General features: G+C 42.0%; 1 protein-coding gene across 1 annotated transcript in view; it reads left to right on the top strand.

The window, feature by feature from the left end:
- LOC126194954 (lysosomal-trafficking regulator) overlaps window positions 1-21594 on the top strand; it is a 304398-nt gene that overhangs the window by 139625 nt on the left and 143179 nt on the right. Inside the window, exons 17-18 of the mRNA XM_049933343.1 lie at window positions 6386-6612; window positions 16815-17074. Of these exons, the coding sequence (XP_049789300.1) occupies window positions 6386-6612; window positions 16815-17074 (487 nt within the window). The remainder of the gene's footprint in view (window positions 1-6385; window positions 6613-16814; window positions 17075-21594) is intronic.

Here is a 21594-nt window from a genome sequence, read left to right as displayed (position 1 = left end):
AAAAAATAAATGAGTCACTTACGAACAAAATCAGCAACAAAATTCTGAAAATTTTAATAAATTTATGAAGCATTCCTTGAATAAATCCAACAGCTAACCACTTTTTATACAGTAGTATTTATACCAAGACACATTCCTAGTTTTCACTCATCTCCAGTTGGCATAAGACATGTATATCTTAGTCATTAGAATGCATTCTGAATATTGCAGCTGCACTCTGCAGAATAATAGTAAAAGGTAACAGTTGAGCTAAAGAGCAGGTATTTCCTGTTTCCTGTTGAAGGTTGAAGGATGGGACCTTCCTACAGCTTGAGAAGAATGTAGGACACAGCAGATCATTAATAAGAATTTGGGAGTCAGGTCAGAAACTAAGGTGAAAAGGAAGATCTTGCTGCTAGGTGACAGTAATGGGCTGGGTGTAGGTCAACAGCTGCAGGAAAGGCTAGGATCAGATTGCAAACATTGTAAAACTTAGTGTAGCCTTGGCCAGGTGAGTAGGGATATTGAGACACTGACTAAGGGTCTGCTTGAAGATAGCCAGGTACTGGTGGTTGCAGAGCAGGCAGAACCCAGCCAAAAATGGATAGTATAATATTGGGAAGTGCATAGATAAGATACAGCATGCAATGTGACACATACATTGATCAGCCAGAACCTAATAGCCGATATTTCCACTTTTGGCACAGATAACAGCAGCAATGCATCATAGTGTGGAAGCAATAAGACCTTGGTAGGTGGCTGGAGGGAATTGGCACCACAGCTGCACACACAATTCACCTGTTGTTGTTGTTGTTGTTGTTGTGTTCTTCAGTCCAGAGACTGGTCCGATGCTGCTCTCCATACTGCTGTATCCTGTGCAAGCTTCTTCATCTCCGAGTAATTACTGCAACCCACATCCTTCTGAATCTGTTTAGTGTATTCATCTCTTCGTCTCCCTCTATGATTTTTACCCTCCACACTTCCCTCCAACAATACTAAACTGATGATCCCTTGATGCCTCAGAATGTATCCTACCAACCGATCTCTTCTTCTAGTCAAGTTGTGCCACAAATTCTTCCCCTCCCCAGTTCTATTCAGTACATGCTCATTAGTTCTAGTCAGGTTGTGCTACAAATTCCTCTCCTCCCCAATTCTGTTCAGTTCCTCCTCATTAGTTATGTGATCTACCCATGTAATCGTGAGCATTCTTCTGCAGCACCACATTTTGAAAGCTTCTGTTCTCTTTTTGTCTAAACTATGTATCATCCATGTTTCACTTCCATGCATGGCTGCATTCGATACAAATATTTCCAGAAAAGACTTTATCTGACACTTAAATCTATTCTCAATGTTAATAAATTTCTCTTCTTGAGCAACAGTTTTCTTTCCATTGTCAGTTTACATTTTATATCCTCTCTACTTCGACCATCATCAGTTATTTTGCTCCCCAAAATAGCAATACTCGTCTACTACTTTAAGTGTCTCAGCTCTTAATCGAATTCCCTCAGCATCACCCAATGTATTTCGACTACATTCCATTATCCTCATTTTGCTTTCGTTGATGTTCATCTTATATCCTCCTTTCAAGACACTGTCCATTCCGTACAACTGCTTTTCCAGGTCCCTTGCGCCCGCATCTCGTGGTCGTGTGGTAGCGTTCTCACTTCCCACGCCCGGGTTCCCGGGTTCGATTCCCGGCGGGGTCAGGGATTTTCTCTGCCTCGTGATGGCTGGGTGTTGTGTGATGTCCTTAGGTTAGTTAGGTTTAAAGTAGTTCTAAGTTCTAGGGGACTGATGACCGTAGATGTTAAGTCCCATAGTGCTCAGAGCCATTTGAACCATTTGAACCAGGTCCCTTGCTGTCTATGTCAGAATTACAGTGTCATTGACAAACCTCAAAGTTTTTATTTCTTCTCCATGGATTTTAATTCCTACTCCAAATTTTTATTTTGTTTCTTTTACTGCTTGCTGAATATATAGATTGAGTAACATCGAAGATAGGCTACAACCATGTCTGCCTGCCTTCTCCACCACTGCTTCCCTTTCGTGCCCCTTGACTCTTACAACTGCCATATGGTTTCTGTACAAATTGTAAATAGCCTTTCGCTCCCTTTGTTTTATACCTGCCACCTTCAGAATTTGAAAGAGAGTATTCCAGTCAACATTGTCAAAAGCTTTCTATAAGTCTACAAATGCCAGAAATGTAGGTTTGCCTTTCCTTAATCTATCTTCTGAGATAAGTTGTAGGGTCAGTATTGCCTCACGTGTTCCAACATTTCTGTGGAATCCAAACTGATTTTCCCCAAGGTCAGCTTTTACCAGTTTTCCATTCATCTGTAAAGAATTCGTGTTAGTATTTTACAAAAGTGACTTATTAATCTGACAGTACAGTAATTTGCACACCTGTCAACACTTGACTAAATTTTACAATCTTAGACAGAAACTGTAGGGCTGTTATCTGAATTAGAAAACGCAACAATGAAAAAAAAGGGATTAAAAATGGCGGTAACAGTTTCACAGCTATTTTTTACCTGGTTCTTTCATTTTCATTGCTCTCTTCCTCCACACGAAGCTGGTCAAATCTGCCCTTGAATATGATTTAGTTGTGTATATCCATAGAAAATTTTTTTCAATAAGTTGGACAAAAAAGATCATCTATGAACAGTCATCCTGTGGGAATGATATATTGACTACAAATATATATATAGGTGCAGACTTTTTACCAACTTGGAAGCACACATGCAAGTGAATGCTTTGGCTTGTATCTGCACCATATGAAGATGAGAAACTAGGGCAGCTCTGCATAGCACATGGCCATAGCATCAAGTGAGGTGCATCATAGCTTGTCATAACCAAATGTCAAAATGTATCACGTATTTGATTGAAAGTGGAAAGAGGTACGATTCTCCTTGCAGTGTTAAAACCAATTTCAATATGTAAGCAATATTTTGTATGCAGCAGTATATGGCTTACCAAATGTAAACTGCACAGTGACTACATTCTTCACTACTAACTTTTCAAAATACTCCCAGCGTTGTACTCATTTCATTGTAGCACAGTAACTGTAGGCAATAGCAGAAAGAAAACCAGTTCTTTCTCAGCCTGTGATAGGGGACTATAAGCTTTGGAAAAAAAAAGTAAAAAGTAGGAGCTTAAAAACAACTAAGCAGGCAGATCAATTGGCTTCACTTCATTTTGGATTTAGCTTTGCTTCATTTTCGTAAAACTTTTTCAAATTATATCTGAGGATTCGAAATTTGTATCATATGACACAGCTTTGTGGGATAACCAGCACACGGTGTTGCATCGGACCATATGATATACATATGTATTGGTTTTGTATCCCTGTCATCCCAGTGTGAACCAGTTGAGTTACTTCCACTGTGTTTCTGTAGACTTCACCAATGCGGGTTGCTTCTGTGTCATATTGCGAGTCACATCATGTATTGCAAGTCACATCACATATTACATACACACATCAAAAAAAGGTTTGCATCACCTCGGTTCCGAGAGTTCCGGAATCTGGACAGAAAATTGGAATAGAGATCAACATAAACATCATTTCCGCCCTTTTTATTCCTCATGAAAACCACACATTGCGTGTTGTACCACCATACAGCGAGACCTTCAGAGGTGGTGGTCCAGACTGCTGTACACACCGGTACCTGTAATACCCAGTAGTACGTCCTCTTGCATTGATACACACCTGTGTTTGTCGTGGCATACTATCCACAATTTCATCGAGGCACTGTTGGTCCAGATTCTCCCACCCCTCAATGGCAAGTCGGCGGAGATCCCTCAGAGGGGTTGGTGGTTCATGTCATTCATAAACAGCCCTTTTAAATCTACCCAGGCATTTTGATAGGGTTCATGTCTGGAGAACATGCTGGCCACTCTAGTAGAGTGCTGTCGTTATCCTGAAGGAAGTCATTCACAAGACGTACATGATGGAGGCATGAATTGTCATCCATGAAGGTGAATGCCTCACCTATATGCTGCCAATATGGTTGCACTATCGGTCAGAGGATGGCATTCACGTATCGTACAGCCGTTACAGCGCCTTCCATGACCGCCAGCGGCATACGTCGGCCCCATATAATGCCACCCCAAAATAGCTACACTTGCTGGATAGTGTGTCTAAGGCATTCAGCCTGACTGGGTTGCCTCCAAACATATCTCCGACGATTGTCTGGTTGAAGGCATATGCGATGCTCATTGGTGAAGAGAATATGATGCCAATCTTGAGCCATCCATTCGGCATGTTGTTGAGCCCATCTGTACTGCACTGCATGGTGTTGTGGTTGCAAAGATGGACATCGCCATGACCGTCGGGAATGAAGTTGCACATCATGCAGCCTATTGCACACAGTTTGAGTCACAACCAAGAGTCCTGTGACTGCACAAAAAACATTATTCAACATGGTGGCATTGCTGTCAGGGTTCTTCCAAACCATACTCTGTAGGTAACAGTCATCTGCTACAGTAGTAGCCCTTGGGCGGCCTGAGCCAGGTGTGTCATTGACAGTGCCTGTCTCTTTGTTATCTCCTCCATGACCAAACAACATCGCTTTGGTTCCCTCCAAGATGCCTTCCCTTGTTGAGAGCCCTTCCTGGCACAAAGTAACAATGCGAATGTGATCGAAGCGCTGTATTAACTGTCTAGGCATGTTTGAACTACAGACAACTGATCAGCTGTCGGACCCCGTCAGTCTAACAGGCGTTGCTCATGCATGGTTGTTTACATCTTTGGGCAGGTTTAGTGACATCTCTGAACAGTCAGAGGAACTGTGTCTGTGATACAATATCTACAGCCGACATCTATCTTCAGGAGTTCTGGGAACTGGGGCGATGCAAAATTTTTTTGTATCAGCGGGAACCACAATTCTTTTAGAGGATATGAGATATCTGTTGTTGAGACTTTGATAAACTGCTTCTAGAAAGAAGTGATCTAACAGATTATTGTATGGAAACTGAGCAATGTGAATCCCTCCCCCATCTCCCTGTCGTCAACCTCCTCTCCTCCCTCTCCTCGTGTCTTTCACTCATTCTCTCCTTCTCTCCTTCCAATCTCACTGCCATTTTGCCTTCCACAACCCCCTCATTTCTCCAGCGTCCTTACACTAAAAAAAGGGTATCTGTATAAAAAGCTTTGCAAACTTCATTTCTAGCTTTGTCTTTAAATTGTCTAGTTTTGTTAATTTTGTTGACGTACTTCATTTGTTACTGCTTTTTTATTTGTGATTCTATTAAAATATTTTCAGCTTATATGTTACTATTAATAGTTTAGCTGATTGACGACAATCAGTTGCCAAAACGTTAGTACTTCTAATCTGCTATCGACACTCTCGTATCACAAAAACTTAAAAATGAAAATTATAAACAACTGTAAATTGGTAAGTTAATGCTGTGTGCTCAACTAAGAGTTGAGCCCATGAACATTACTTGTAGAGCATTGCTCTTAGTAACAGTGTTACCACAGTTCCACAAGTGCAGTTTCAGCAAGATATGCAGGATAGATTCTGTGAAGTTCATCACTAGTTGGAGAGCCATGTCCCGACAGATTACTCGGTGAGGCCACTGCCTCCTCAGTCCCAGTATGGTATGCAGTTTTAATCTTCCAGAAAGTTTCGGATTATGCACACTCCATTGCAGTGTACATCTGACATTGATACTCATGTTGGATGTATGATACTACAGTAGTCTCATAGAACTCCTAGACTTTTCCAGAAAGCTCATGCTTTGTTACTTTAAAATTGTAATTAATAATAGCTGTATGTAATGCTGGTTGATAGCTTATAGGTACTACAGTAATATGGAATTAATAAAATTGCTAATCCATATGTAGCTCAGGCTGAAAAGACTGTTACACATGCAGTCGAGGGGGGGGGGGGGGGGGTCGAAAAACGAGGATATCAGAGAAGAAAAGGAGAAAATGGAGAGGAGAGAAAAATTAGGAGAGCAGAAAAGGAGGGAAGCAGGGAAGGGGAAAGGACAGACAGGTACACTTGCAGATGGTGGTGCACACAGAGGATGAGGGAATGTGAGAAGGGAAGAGGTGATAGGATGAGGGGGAGGAAACTTTCCCTTGGATAGAGGGTGTGGGGGCAGAGGGTTACCATGAGGCCAGGATAATTCTGGGAGTGGAGAATGTACAAAAAGGATAACTCCCATCTTCGCAGTTAGAGGTAGTAACAAAGGAGAATAACACAGGTTTGTGGGATGGAAGAAAAATTGCTAGGCACAATCAAACAATGGAAACGCCAGGTTGTAATAAGAGCAATATAATATTGGTGATTTACCATTCACCTATCTGGTTTCTTTACTGACCTCTGGTCTCGGAACGAGAGATAAACCGCTACTTGAGGAAAATTGTGATTACACCCTAGCTCCTCCGGCAATGTTGCAGAAGGGCGGCACGCGCCAACCGAGGCAGAGCGTGCCTTCCGCCGGCGGTTGCTGGCTGCTCTGTTATCGCTGGTGGTGGAGCGTGCGGCACCGTCAGTGGTGCGAGATGCGGCACGCTTGCGGGCAGCACAGCTGGCATGTTGGCTGCTCGCACCCAGCCAGGCGGCGCGTGATCGTTCGCATGTTGTGCGGCTGCTGCTTTGCCAAGAGCCGATGCGTACCCGTGAGGTGAGTGGGGTGACATGACACAGCTTGTATCTTGCTGCAGGATGAAGCTACTTGTTGGGTCATGCACCATGTTAGGCATCACATTTGTGAATAACATTTGCATTCGATGTGTTTAATATTTTCACTTCTATCACATTCCAGTAGTTTTTCCTTCCATAACATGAATCACTTAATACTTTAAGAGGAAAAAAAAGTTGATTCCTTCATATTTTTTCCCATCATATCTTCTCTAATCATATTTTATTACCATTGCTTGGTTTCTCTTTGACTGTATGCAATTCAAATCGATATAAACTGACTGTCTCAACTGTCGACTGTCTCTCTGTGACAACAGCACACAGCTTAATGTACAAGTTACAAATACAAGTATGTCAGCTGTGGGTGACTTGTGTGTCAAAGTGAGTGTGAGGAAACAAATTACATTTCTCAAGAAAGATATACACATTTGTTACAAGACATTATATGCCTACACAAAATTTCATGGCAGTAGCAAACATTTAGTGAAACAGCACCTCTGCAGTACGTATTTTCATCATAATGCCAGAACAGATTCATGGTTAGGTACTACAAAATTAACAAAGTGTCTTCATGCTTAGGCTAATATACTGAAATAAAATAATGGATTGTTTGTTCATTAGAAATAAAGAGAGAGAAGTGTTTATTGCTAGACTCATTATACATTAAATTGGCTAATACCTCTTCCTACTCCATACATTTACCACTTTCAGAAACATTCCTTCATGTATCATTGTACATGCAAATTAATATTTCACAACTTAATAGTGATTCCCACGAACTCAAAATCTCCTTGTGTTTGTTATATACATATTGTACCAACAAACTGAAATAAGCTTAAGGAAGACTAAACCTAGACATGGCAACTTAGTACTAAAGTAATACAATATATGAAACCAAAAGGCAACAAAATCTGAAACATGACCTCACAATATATCCTGTAAGAGACTGTTGATTAGTAAATATTGTATAATTACTTATTTAAATTATTCCATATTCCTTATTGTTTTGGTATTACTGACATCTCAGTTCCTTTCTCAAATTCTCCAATAATATTAATGTTTTTGTCTGTTAGGACTTGCCGTTACTTTAGTTTTAGATTGTACTTAGTTATGGACAGCAACATTATATCTCATCATCATTAATTATGTAGCTTATCTATGAACAATGAAATGTACGTGTATATCGCGAAGTGTGTTGGTTGTTCAGTAGGTGAGTCTTGGCTTAACATTGCACCAGGTGCACAAATCCTCCACTATGACTCTGCCAATATAATATTCCATAATGAAGTAACCACTTACTCCTTTTGTCTTTGGTTAAATTATTGTCTTGCATAGTGTGAATTACCTTATCTAATACACGATCAGTCACCTGTTGATTCATAATTACATGTACAAATTTTTGTTAGCCTTTTGCATGGCTCCCACTTTTAGGCAATCAGTTCAAAACTGGGTTGAAGGTCTCCCAACTCAAGTCAATCCTCTATCCCCACGGGCAGTGTAGATAAGGTGTTTGATATGATATTGTATGATCTTTTTGAATATTTAATTTCAAAATCAGTTTTTTCAGAAACAGTGCCCACTGCATTAGATGGTGGAGAAGCAGTTTGCTGTACACAAGAAAGTTAATGCTTGGTGACCTATACTACAGTTTTTCTGCCTTTCAGGATATATGTACCATTTGAAACCCCAAAAAACAGTTAAAGCTTCTTTCTCTGTCACTGCATAATTTAATCTAATATTTGTTTATTATGTAACTACAAATGCAATGCTGTGGTGATTACCCTTTCCACTACCTTTTTCTCCCTGCAAGAGCTCACATTCAAAGCCATAATCTGAGGTATGTATTGTGATTTTAAATAAATTATCCAGCTTGGGATGATATGGCAAGTACCAGATCATCTTTAATCTTGTCCAAGACATTGCTTTTGTTTCAGTAGGAACATAGTAAGAAGATTGCGAATATGGTTTGTGTGTAAATTTTTTTAGTAAATCCTGTCACCCCTAAAATGTTTACAACTTGTTTTCTATTTTGGGGACAAGGGCACTTAACAGTGGCTTGTATTCCGTGTGTATAAGGTTGGGTTTCATGGGCATTTACAATACATCCCAGAACTGTAAACTCTCCACAACCAAATGAAGACTTAAACACCTTTAGGTGCAATACCCTTTTGTTTGAATTTATCTTATGTTTCCTTCAGTAGGAAACTATGTTCAGACCATGTCTTGGAAGTAATAAGGTAATCAACAACTTTTTGTAACAATGGTAATATTGATAAGAAAATGTAAATTGATAAGATCACTACTGGAACAAGGAAGATGTATAGATTGGGATAGAGTGATACATGCCAGTTACCTGTGTTCAAGTCTCTACTGCTGATGTACTTTGCATCACTTACAGTGATGAGTATGTCTTCCATAGGAATCTAATTTAATATTTTGGCATCCAAAAATAATCATGGTCCTCCACTCAGTTTTTTTAATTACTAACAGAGCATTGTTGTATGCACTTTGCGATCTTTCAGTGACTACTTCTTGCAACATTTTCTCAGTTTCAACAGAGGCAGCTTTTTTAATCTTGAGTTTACTCTAATATCTGCCTAAACATCCAGGCTGGTCAGAAGTTCTTTATGTTGTTTCAGTAAATTATGTTAATCCTCATGTCTTTTTGTATAATCGATCACTCTCTTTTTGACTTGTTAGTGATAGGGTCAGAATGTAGCTTTCTTCTAGCTGGATCTGTTAGATTTTCATCATCTGGTTTATCTTTCTCTTCCAAGAGACTAGTACCTGATGCAACTGAACCTGCTCATCCACTTTATCAATGTATATCTCATTGTTCACTGTAGTAACAATGGTATGTTCATTTGAGAAACTACTAGAAAACAGTGAGCAAAATTTACAGTCACTGATGTGAAAGATAGTAAAATTCCCTCATTAACCACTTTTCATTTTCATCCAGTTACGTCATTTATTCTAATAACCTGAGCTGTGCAATTGCACTTATTGCTCTCTTGGTGTGGCCCCTCCCGTGAGACCTACTCCATTTTCTGTATTTTTAATAATAGCAATTCCTACGGGATTGCCATAGCCATCTACAAAAGCAGCTTCCCTATATTTCTTTTGAATTAATATTATTAATTTTACTGTTGTTGTCACCATCATTCTCGTAGTGCCAACATTTTACATGATATAATCGACATGAATGTTTTCCGTTTCTTGTATTCATTGTCCCGAGCTTTATTCAAAATATCTAATTGCACCAAATAATTTAGCATAGAAACTGGTTTAGACTATTCTTTCCCAATCATTTTCTCGCCAACTTATGAAGGCATCCAGCTAATCAAAACTTATATCAGATGTTCTTCACTAACTAATCAATATTTTCATCACATGTACTTCACTAACAGGCTCATTTAAAAATTGAGTAATTGAAGGTGCCTTTAAAAATATTTTCTGTGCTTAGCTCTTATTATTTTAGGATGACTCAAATGTTAAAAGTGGTAGTTTAATTTCTGCTCCTTGCCCTCTGACCAATGCAGCTCTTTAAATTGTATGCGAATGCCCTCAGATCTGTGAAATTCATTTGCAAGTAACTCACCCCCAATGACTGTTCTCCTTCTAGATGCCCAGTTAAAAACTTTATTCTCTTTCTGTCATCCCATGGGACCAGCAAACAATAATCAAATGTTAAAAAAATAATATCAGCTGAACACAACACCCTTTGGCTTGAATTCCGAAAACAGTTTGCTAAATGACTGCCACTTTCCACCTGAAGTTCCTTCCACCGATTTTGGCATTTTATGAATTTCTTCAGGCTGGCTAGTGAAGTTCCCATCTATAACTGTTTTTAGTATTGGGTTGCGTCTTTCTTTCCCTGTGCCTAATTTCATCAATATTTGGCTACTTGGAGCATAAAGAATGCTCACTTTTTATTTTGTAGAGGCTAATCAAACCGTCATTTCTGAAAGGGTTTTACTCATTTCTAGTAATTGCCCTTCCACTTTCTTTACTTGGCTCAATAATTATGTATCCTGTGGGACTCCCTCTAAAGCATACTGTGAAAGAGCTTTATTTTTTTAATTATGTTATCATTGTACTGTCTATTACAATTTGCCCCCCCCCCCCCCCATGAACCATGGACCTTACCATTGGTGGGGAGGCTTGCGTGCCTCAGCGATACAGATGACCATAGCGTAGGTGCAACTACAACGGAGGGGTATCTGTTGAGAGGCCAGACAAGCAGGTGGTTCCTGAAGAGGGGCAGCAGCCTTTTCAGTAGTTGCAGGGGCAACAATCTGGATGATTGACTGACCTGGCCTTGTAACACTAACCAAAAGTGTCTTGCTGTGCTGGTACTGCGAACGGCTGAAAGCAAGGATAAACAACAGCCGTAATTTTTCCCGAGGGCATGCAGCTTTACTGTATGGTTAAATGATGATGGCGTCCTCTTAGGTAAAATATTCCGGAGGTAAAATAGTCCCCCATTCGGATCTCCGGGTGGGGACTATTCAAGAGGACGTCGTTATCAGGAGAAAGAAAACTGGCGTTCTACAGACCGGAGCGTGGAATGTCAGATCCCTTAATCGGGCAGGTAGGTTAGAAAATTTAAAAAGGGAAATGGATAGGTTAAAGTTAGATATAGTGGGAATTAGTGAAGTTTGGTGGCAGGAGGAACAAGACTTTTGGTCAGGTGAATACCGGGCTATAAATACAAAATCAAATAGGGGTAATGCAGGAGTAGGTTTAATAATGAATAAAAAAATAGGACTGCAGGTAAGCTACTACAAACAGCATAGTGAATGCATTATTGTGGCCAAGATAGACACGAAGCCCAGCCTACTACAGTAGTACTAGTTCATATGCCAACTAGGTCTGCAGATGATGAAGAAATTTATGAAATGTTTGATGAGATAAAAGGAATTATTCAGGTAGTGAAGGGAGATGAAAATTTAATAGTCATGGGGGACTGGAATTCGAGAGTAGGAAAAGGGAAAGAAGGAAATATAGTAGGTATATATGGATTGGGTGTACGAAATAAAAGAGGAAGCCGTCTGGTAGAATTTTGCACAGAGCATAACATAATCATAGCTAACACAAGGTTCAAGAATCATAAAAGAAGGTTGTATACACGGAAGAATCCTGGAGATAATAGAAGGTATCAGATAGATTATATAATGGTAAGACAGAGATTTAGGAACCAGGTTTTAAATTGTAAGACATTTCCAGTGGAAGATGTGGACCCTGACCACAATCTATTGGTTATGGACTGTAGATTAAAACTGAAGAAACTGCAAAAAGGTGGGAATTTAAGGAGATAGGACCTGGATGAACTGACTAAACCAGAGTTTGTCCAGAGTTTCAGGCAGAGCATAAGGGAACAATTGTCACAAAGGAGGGAAAGAAATACAGTAGAAGAAGAATGGGTAGCTCTGAGGGATGAAGTAGTGAAGGCAGCAGAGGATCAAGTAGGTAAAAAGACGAGGGCTAATAGAAATCCTTGGGTAACAGAAGAAATATTGAATTTAATTGATGAAAGGAGAAAATATAAAAATGCAGTAAATGAAGCAGGCAAAAAGGAATACAAACGTCTCAAAAATGAGATCGACAGGAAGTGCAAAATGGCTAAGCAGGGGTGGCTAGAGGACAAATGTAAGGCTGTAGAGGCGTATCTCACTAGGTGTAAGATAGATACTGCCTACAGGAAAATTAGAGAGACCTTTGGAGAAAAGAGAACCACTTGTATGAATATCAAGAGCTGAGATGGAAACCCAGTTCTAAGCAAAGAAGGGAAAGCAGAAACGTGGAAGGAGCATATAGAGGGTCTATACAAGGGCGGTGTACTTGAGGACAATATTATGGAAATGGAAGAGGATGTAGATGAAGATGAAATGGGAGATATGATACTGCGTGAAGAGTTTGACAGAGCACTGAAAGACCTGAGTCGAAACAAGGCCCCGAGAGTAGACAACATTCCATTAGAACTACTGACGGCCTTGGGAGAGCCAGTTCTGACAAAACTCTACCATCTGGTGAGCAAGATGTACAAGGCAGGCGAAATACCCTCAAACTTCAAGAGGAATATAATAACTCCAATCCCAAAGAAACCAGGTGTTGACAGATGTGAAAATTACCAAACTATCAGGTTAATAAGTCACAGCTGCAAAATACTAATGTGAATTCTTTACAGACGAATGGAAAAACTGGTAGAAGCCGACCTAGGGGAAGATCAGTTTGGATTCCGTAGAAATATTGGAACACGTGAGGCAATACTGACTCTATGACTTATCTTAGACTGTAGATTAAGGAAAGGGAAACATTCGTTTCTATCGTTTGTAGACCTGGAGAAAGCTTTTGACAATGCTGACTGGAATTCTCTCTTTCAAATTCTGAAGGTGGCAGGAGTAAAATACAGGGAGTGAAAAGCTATTTACAATTTGTACAGAAAGCAGATGGCAGTTATAAGAGTCGAGGGGCATGAGGGGAAGCAGTGGTTGGGTAGGGAGTGAGACAGGGTTGTAGCCTCTCCCCAATGTTATTCAGTCTGTAGATTGAGCAAGCAGTAAAGGAAACAAAATAAAAATTCGGAGTAGGTATTAAAATCCATGGAGAAGAAATAAAAACTTTGAGGTTCGCCAATGACATTGTAATTCTGTCAGAGACAACAAAGGACTTGGCAGAGCAGATGAACGGAATAGACAGTGTCTTGAAAGGAGGATATAAGATGAACATCAGCAAAAGCAAAACGAGGATAATGGAATGTAGTCGAATTAAGTTGGGTGATGCTGAGGGAATTAGATTAGGAAATGAGACACTCAAAGTAGTAAAGGAGTTTTGCTATTTGGGGAGCAAAATAACTGATGATGATCAAAGTAGAGAGGATATAAAACGTAGACTGGCAATGGCGGGGAAAGTGTTTCTGAAGAAGAGAAATTTGTTAACATCGAGTATAGATTTAAATGTCAGGAAGTCGTTTCTGAAAGTATTTGTATGGAGTGTAGCCATGTATGGAAGTGAAACATGGGTCATAAACAGTTTGGACAAAAAGAGAATAGAAGCTTTCGAAGTGTGGTGCTATAGAAGAATGCTGAAAATTAGATGGGTAGATCACGCAACTATTGAGGAGGTATTGAATAGAATTGGGGAGAAGAGGAGTTTGTGGCACAACTTGACAAGAAGAAGGGGCCAGTTGATAGGACATGTTCTGAGGCATCAAGGGATCACAAATTTAGCATTGGAGGGCAGTGTGGAGGGTAAGAATTGTAGAGGGAGACCAAGAGATGAATACACTAAGTAGATTCCGAAGGATGTAGGTTGCAGTAGGTACTGGGAGATGAAGAAGCTTGCACAGGATAGAGTAGCATGGAGAGCTGCATCAGACCAGTCTCTGGACTGAAGACCACAACAACAACAACAACAACAACAACACTACAATTTGAAGTCTAAGGGATTCAAGCTCTTTTCATCTGATTCCGATTTTGTCTTTTAGAACTGAAAAGCTCTCATCCTGTTTTTTATTTAAGTCTTTGTTCACTTCCTCAACAGATTCAGTAAATTGTCTCCCATTGACGTCTACATTATTATATATTTATTGTCTGACATTTTCATTATTATAAGCAATTTCTGTGGAAAAATGTATTTTTAATTTAGTTAAATCTTGTATTATTTATTTGATATCTCCATATAACTGATTTTTTTCCTCGCAAGATTCATAACTGTGTGTCATGAGCATGATACCTAGTCCACTTATTTGTTCGGTTAACATCTAATTTGGTATTGTTTATCTTGGTTTCGAGGTCTCGAGTGCTAGTATCAAACCCCTTTATCAGAATGTCTCTGCCGGTTTGGGCTCCAGCTTTTTTCAGTATTGGATGCACAACTATTACATGCCTTGCTGCATAAGGGGATGTCTTTCTACTGGTCGCATGTGTGTAAAATGGCATTTTCAAAACTGAAGTCTGTGTTACAATCTGCACCTTGCCTCATAACCTACCAACAGGATCAACATTTAGTGTTAGCAGCAGATGCGTCCCAGCGTGGTCTGGGGGTGGTGTTAGCTCGTAAATATTCTGATGGCTTCAAGCAGCCTCTTGCATATGCATCGAAGATCCTTAATTTGGGTGACTAGATATTCACAAATAGAGAAAGAAGCTCTCAACATTGTCAATGCCTTAAAGATGTTTCATATTTTCCTGTAGGTGTTAAATTCCATCTCGTCATGAATCGCAAGCCATTAGTTTCGCTATGTAACCCCTCAGCATTGTTGCCAGACAAAGCAGCACATGACCTACAGCATTGGGCACTGTTCCTACCTCATTACAGCTGTGAGATTCACTCCCGCCCCACGGCCAAACATGTGAATGCTGATGCATCCTCCTGTCTTCTGGCTCCCTCGGCTCACCATTCAGAGAACCTGCAATTGCTGCACACTGATCACTGGGGAGTGTCTCACAATGAGGCACAATAGCCTGCCGTCATGTTTTTTGGCCTGGTTTGGACAGTGACATCACTTGGTTGGTTGTGGCATGTTCTCATTGCGCATCATGGCAACATGCCCTGTGGACAATTTTGTTTCTGTGGCCACAACCTTCGCAGGCCTGGGACATCTCCACATTGATTTCACCAGCCTTTTCCTCAATGCATATTGGCTTATAGTAATTGATGCATTCTATTGTTTCCCATATGTTGGTCATTGCCCGTCAACTTCGACCTCTGCCTCCACGGCAACTGTGTTGAAATTTTTTTCCATCGAAGGACTTCCAGCAAAGTTGGTCTCCGCTAATGGCTCACAGTTTGTGTTGCAGGAGTTTGCCTCTTCCTGCAATGCCCTCAGGATTCATCACATTTACATCCTGCCCTTCCACCCACAGTCCAGTGGTGAGGCCAAAAGTTAAGTTACAAAATTCAAAACGCAAATGAAAAAGTATGCGACTCAGTCATCAAACATTGCCTTGGATAAATTTCTGTCTTTCTATCGACTCACACCATTCAGCGACAACAGCCCGGCCGAACTGCTCCACAGGTATTAACCCTGGACGTTACTGCATCTCCTGTAGCCTGGGTTGGCTGTCTAGGCACACGGGTTTGGTCCTCACACAAAACGGATTCCTGCAGTCATCTCTCAATGCTGTGGCCACTGTCTCTGCAATGTCAAAATGGAGGAGGGCCTATGTGCACGTCATTATGACCAGTTGCACCTGGATGTGGAAGACCAGACAACCCCAGCCGTGACACCAACTTTGCCACGCCAATCTGCATTGCTTGACAGATCACCTGATGGGGCTGGGTCCCTTCCATGACATACGAGGAGACCCTGTCGCCAGTGGACAAACCTGGCGCAGCTTCTCCAATACTGCTACCAGTACCAATGCGGTTGCTGTCCATGCTGGAGCTATCAGACTTGATACAGGCATGGAGCTCTCACCGACGTCACCCATCCTATCATATGAGTTGACACGAGAAGGTAGACTGCCATGCTGCCTGCACTCCGAGTACTTGTGACCGTACATCCCAGTACCGGTGCGTCATCTCAGTCAGAGTCTCAGGGAGGAAGATGCCACGGACATATTGTGAATCCGAGCTGTTCCTCAAGGAAAGAAGAATAAAGTAATGTGCAAACACTTGAAAGCCACACCCATAAGTAGTGTGTTGTCATCTGTGAGAGTATGCCGTGAAAGAGCAATACTGTGAACTTCCGATAGAGCCCGCCACAGGCGGGTGCCTATTTAAACCCCGCTGCACTCTTCTCTCACACAGTTATCACGTTATTACTGCTTGCATACATTTGCCTCATCTTGTCATATTCAGTTTATGTTACGGTGATTGACATACGTGCCAAAGTCTATTAAAGTTGTACTAACATTCTTGGTTGTATTATGTGACCAGGTTGCAACAAAGTACTTCTTCAGAAGTAGAAAACTTGCGCACATTCACACAAGCACAACTCACACACACATGGCCACTGGCTATTTGAGGTAGCCGAATACGATTGAAGTATACTTGATAGGATACCAGCTTGTTCTCCAGGAATTATCTATTTTAGATGATAAAACAACTTTTTTCTTTTTGTAAATACTTTAGCTTGTGCAAATTGTAAACTGAGAATATACAGTGAGATTTAGAAGTAATCAGAATGTTTTGTTTATAGAAACACAGTAAGAGAAATGCCATCTCCACATTTTCCCACAGATAGTGGCTGCCCTCATCAATGCTCACCAGGCGGCAGAAGCCAAGCTGACCGCCTTCCTGTGGGACCTGGCTCGTGCAGAGGTGGCCACCTCAGGCGAGCGCCATGCCGCCGAGGAGCTGCTGGCGCGCTTGGCCCAGTGGGGCCTGACGGCGGGTCCCGCGCCACTAGACAGCTGGCTCTCGGAACTGGCTGCATCACAGGGGGAAGCTATAGGAGCGAGAGAGACGTCTCTGCGCAATTCTCAGTCTGCAGTGTACAGGTAATGTGTAATAGGTTAATTTCTCTGCTTTTTGAAATTGTAATGCCACGAAGGAAGAGTGCAAACTGAAACTCGGTGGATGAGCAGATGGCTGCAGAGGGGTGCCTAATGGCATTAACCAAGTTACAAAATTCAAGGAACTTGGATGGCCAATTTTTGTGGGTGTCACATACATGGAACATGTGGTCCGAAAAGACTGGTTGAACTGTTGGTTGCCCAAAGGACACCTGGTTTGTTTTCTGTTGGCTTCTTATTCCTGTGGGAACAGAGCTTTAACTAAGTTTATTGGTGGCATGTCCTCAAAGCACTAGTATCTGTGGATGTCTTTCTGACAGCACTCAAAATTTTCCTCTGATGAGTTGTGGTGGCACAATCTCTTTTGTCATTCTTTAACATCAAGAAGAGAAGCATGACCCGCTCTAAAAGGTCGTACATTGTTCCTCGGGTGAGAAAAGCTCTTAAAACCCAGTTGCACTACAAATGTCGAAAGGCTGCTCAGTTATTTAACTGAGTTACTGGTGTAAAGTGAGTTAACTGTATTAGATCTGACCGGACAGTAACTACTAAATGAAGAAAAATGTCTGCGCAGAATATCTGTCCTGTAGTGCCACTTTGCCATTTTGCTGAGAATGCAATCCTATTGCACACTTCATCTACATCTACATCTACATTTATACTCCGCAAGCCACCCAACGGTGTGTGGCGGAGGGCACTTTACGTGCCACTGTCATTACCTCCCTTTCCTGTTCCAGGCGCGTATGGTTCGCGGGAAGAACGGCTGTCTGAAAGCCTCCGTGCGCGCTCTAATCTCTCTAATTTTACATTCGTGCTCTCCTCAGGAGGTATAAGTAGGGGGAAGCAATATATTCGATACCTCATCCAGAAACGCACCCTCTCGAAACGTGGCGAGCAAGCTACACCGCGATGCAGAGCGCCTCTCTTGCAGAGTCTGCCACTTGAGTTTATTAAACATCTCCGTAACGCTATCACGGTTACCAAATAACCCTGTGACGAAACGCGCCACTCTTCTTTGGATCTTCTCTATCTCCTCCGTCAACCCGATCTGGTATGGATCCCACACTGATGAGCAATACTCAAGTATAGGTCGAATGAGTGTTTTGTAAGCCACCTCCTTTGTTGATGGACTACATTTTCTAAGCACTCTCCCAATGAATCTCAACCTGCTACCAGTGTTTGTTCCCCTATCATATAATCATACAATAAAGGATCCTTCTTTCTATGTATTCGCAATACATTACATTTGTCTATGTTAAGGGACAGTTGCCACTCCCTGCACCAAGTGCCTATCCGCTCCAGATCTTCCTGCATTTCGCTACAATTTTCTAATGCTGCAACTTCTCTGTATACTACAGCATCATCCGCGAAAAGCCGCATGGAACTTCCGACACTATCTACTAGGTCATTTATATATATATATTGTGAAAAACAATGGTCCCATAACACTCCCCTGTGGCACGCCAGAGGTTACTTTAACGTCTGTAGACGTCTCTCCATTGATAACAACATGCTGTGTTCTGTTTGCTAAAAACTCTTCAATCCAGCCACACAGCTGGTCTGATATTCCTTAGGCTCTTACTTTGTTTATCGGGCTACAGTGCGGAACTGTATCGAACGCCTTCCGGAAGTCAAGAAAAATAGCATCTACCTGGGAGCCTGTATCTGATATTTTCTGGGTCTCATGAACAAATAAAGCGAGTTGGGTCTCACACGATCGCTGTTTCCGGAATCCATGTTGATTCCTACATAGTAGATTCTGGGTTTCCAAAAACGACATAATACTCGAGCAAAAAACATGTTCTAAAATTCTACAACAGATCGACGTCAGAGATATAGGTCTATAGTTTTGCTCATCTGCTCGATGACCCTTCTTGAAGACTGGGACTACCTGTGCTCTTTTCCAATCATTTGGAACCCTCCGTCCTCCGTTCCTCTAGAGACTTGCGGTACACGGCTGTTAGAAGGGGGGCAAGTTCTTTCGCGTACTCTGTGTAGAATTGAATTGGTATCCCGTCAGGTCCAGTGGACTTTCCTCTGTTGAGTGATTCCAGTTGCTTTTCTATTCCTTGGACACTTATTTCGATGTCAGCCATTTTTTCGTTTGTGCGAGGATTTAGAGAAGGAACTGCAGTGCGGTCTTCCTCTGTGAAACAACTTTGGAAAATGGTGTTTAGTATTTCAGCTTTACGCGTGTAATCCTCTGTTTCAATGCCATCATCTTCCCGGAGTGTCTGGATATGCTGTTCCGAGCCACTTACTGATTTAACGTAAGACCAGAACTTCCTAGGATTTTCTGTCAAGTCGGTACATAGAATTTTACTTTCGAATTCACTGAACGCTTCACGCATAGCCCTCCTTACGCTAACTTTGACATCGTTTAGCTTCTGTTTGTCTGAGAGGTTTTGACTGCGTTTAAACTTGGAGTGAAGTTCTCTTTGCTTTTGCAGTAGTTTCCTAACTTTGTTGTTGTACCACGGTGGGTTTTTCCCGTCCCTCACAGTTTTACTCGGCACGTACCTGTCTAAAACGCATTTTACGATTGCCTTGAACTTTTTCCATAAACACTCAACATTGTCAGTGTCGGAACAGAATTTTTCGTTTTGATCTGTTAGGTAGTCTGAAATCTGCCTTCTATTACTCTTGCTAAACAGATAAACCTTCCTCCCTTTTTTTATATTCCTATTAACTTCCATATTCAGGGATGCTCCAACGGCCTTACGATCACTGCTTCCCTGTTCTGCACTTAAAGAGTCGAAAAGTTCGGGTCTGTTTGTTATCAGTAGGTCCAAGATGTTATCTCCACGAGTCGGTTCTCTGTTTAATTGCTCGAGGTAATTTTCAGATAGTGCACTCAGTATAATGTCACTCGATGCTCTGTCCCTACCACCCGTCCTAAACATCTGAGTGTCCCAGTATAAATCTGGTAAATTGAAATCTCCACTTAAGACTATAACATGCTGAGAAAATTTATGTGAAATGTAGTCCAAATTTTCTCTCAGTTGTTTCGCCACTAATGCTGCTGAGTCGGGAGGTCGGTAAAAGGAGCCAATTATTAACCTAGCTCGGTTATTGAGTGTAACCTCCACCCATAATAATTCACAGGAGCTATCCACTTCTACTTCACTACAGGATAAACTACTACTAACAGCGACGAACACTCCACCACTGGTTGCATGCAATCTATCCTTTCTAAACACCTTCTGTACCTTTTCAGAAAAGTACAAAAATAAACAATAAGCACAGTTCTTACTAATTCTTTTACATGTACCCTCCCTCCCTCTCTCTCTCTCTCTCTCACACACACACACACACACACACACACAGTACCCCCCAGGGGGTCCACAACTCTTTTGTGGACACGTGCGTAGCGAGCACGGGACCCCGAGCTAATGTGGCCCTCCTTCCTTTCCGGGCTGCATACCTTCCCTTTCCGCATCCTTCCCCGTCCCTCATCTTCGCCCCCCCCCCCCCCTCGCCTCTGGTTCTTTCCTTCCCTTTCTCCTCCTCTGGGAGTATGGTTTGTGCCTACATCCGGAGACAGACGCTCGAAACTGATACAAATTCCTTGCTTTCAACACTTGCAAGTCTTCGTCCTTCCTCTGTCCTTCTCTTTTCCTTCCCTCTTCTCTTTGCCCTTTTCTCCGCTGCGGCGTTTGAGACCCCTCTTCTTTCCTTTCCCTTTCTCTTTTTTCCTCGCTGTGCGTGTCTGAAGGCCGACCCACGCACTTCCATGCGTAGCCGGTGACGGGGTAACGCGTAATTCCCCGCTCCGGGTAGACAGGTAGGACACGTACGTACCCCCTGGTAACGGCCAGGCCCAGGGAGGGGTGATTACCCGAGCTGATACCTTCCGAAAGTGTCGATTGGTCCCTCCGTCCGTTTGTCGGGAGGTGTGACCTGAGGTGTGAACAATCACCTAAGGCGGGAGTGCCCTCAGTGAGGGCCCCCACAAGGGAGGAGCGCGCCATTGGAGACGCCGGTAATCATGGGGGATTCTTCTGCAATGGTTTCCTCACCTTCCACTATGTCTGCTCACAAACGTAAGTTCACTGAGTCTCAGCCACAGACAGTTCTTCCATCGTTGCCACAGTTCCTTGTTGTTTCTCGGTCTGACGAAGGTCACGACTTCTCCATGGTCAACCCTTTCCTTATTCAGAAAGGTGTCGACGCAATTGCAGGTCCTGTAAAGTCTTGTTCCAGATTACGGAATGGCACCCTGTTGTTAGAAACAAACAGTGCCCTCCAGGCACAAAAATTGCTGCGTACTTCTCTGCTCCACACCTTCCCTGTCCGGGTGGAACCGCACCGTACCTTAAATTCCTCACGTGGAGTCGTTTATACACGCTCCCTCGATGGATTGTCTGATGAAGAAATTCAGCACTACCTGTCTGACCAGGGCGTAACGGCTGTTCATAGAGTTACGAAAAGGGTTGACACGAACATCATTCCAACCCGCACTGTCTTCTTGACATTTGACAAAGTTCAACTCCCATCGAAAATCA

Source organism: Schistocerca nitens, chromosome 7, assembly GCF_023898315.1.
Source record: "Schistocerca nitens isolate TAMUIC-IGC-003100 chromosome 7, iqSchNite1.1, whole genome shotgun sequence".
In the NCBI taxonomy this organism is placed as follows: Eukaryota; Metazoa; Arthropoda; class Insecta; order Orthoptera; family Acrididae; genus Schistocerca; species Schistocerca nitens.
Note: the sequence above shows the minus strand (reverse complement) of the source record. Positions and strands in the feature narration are given on the sequence as shown.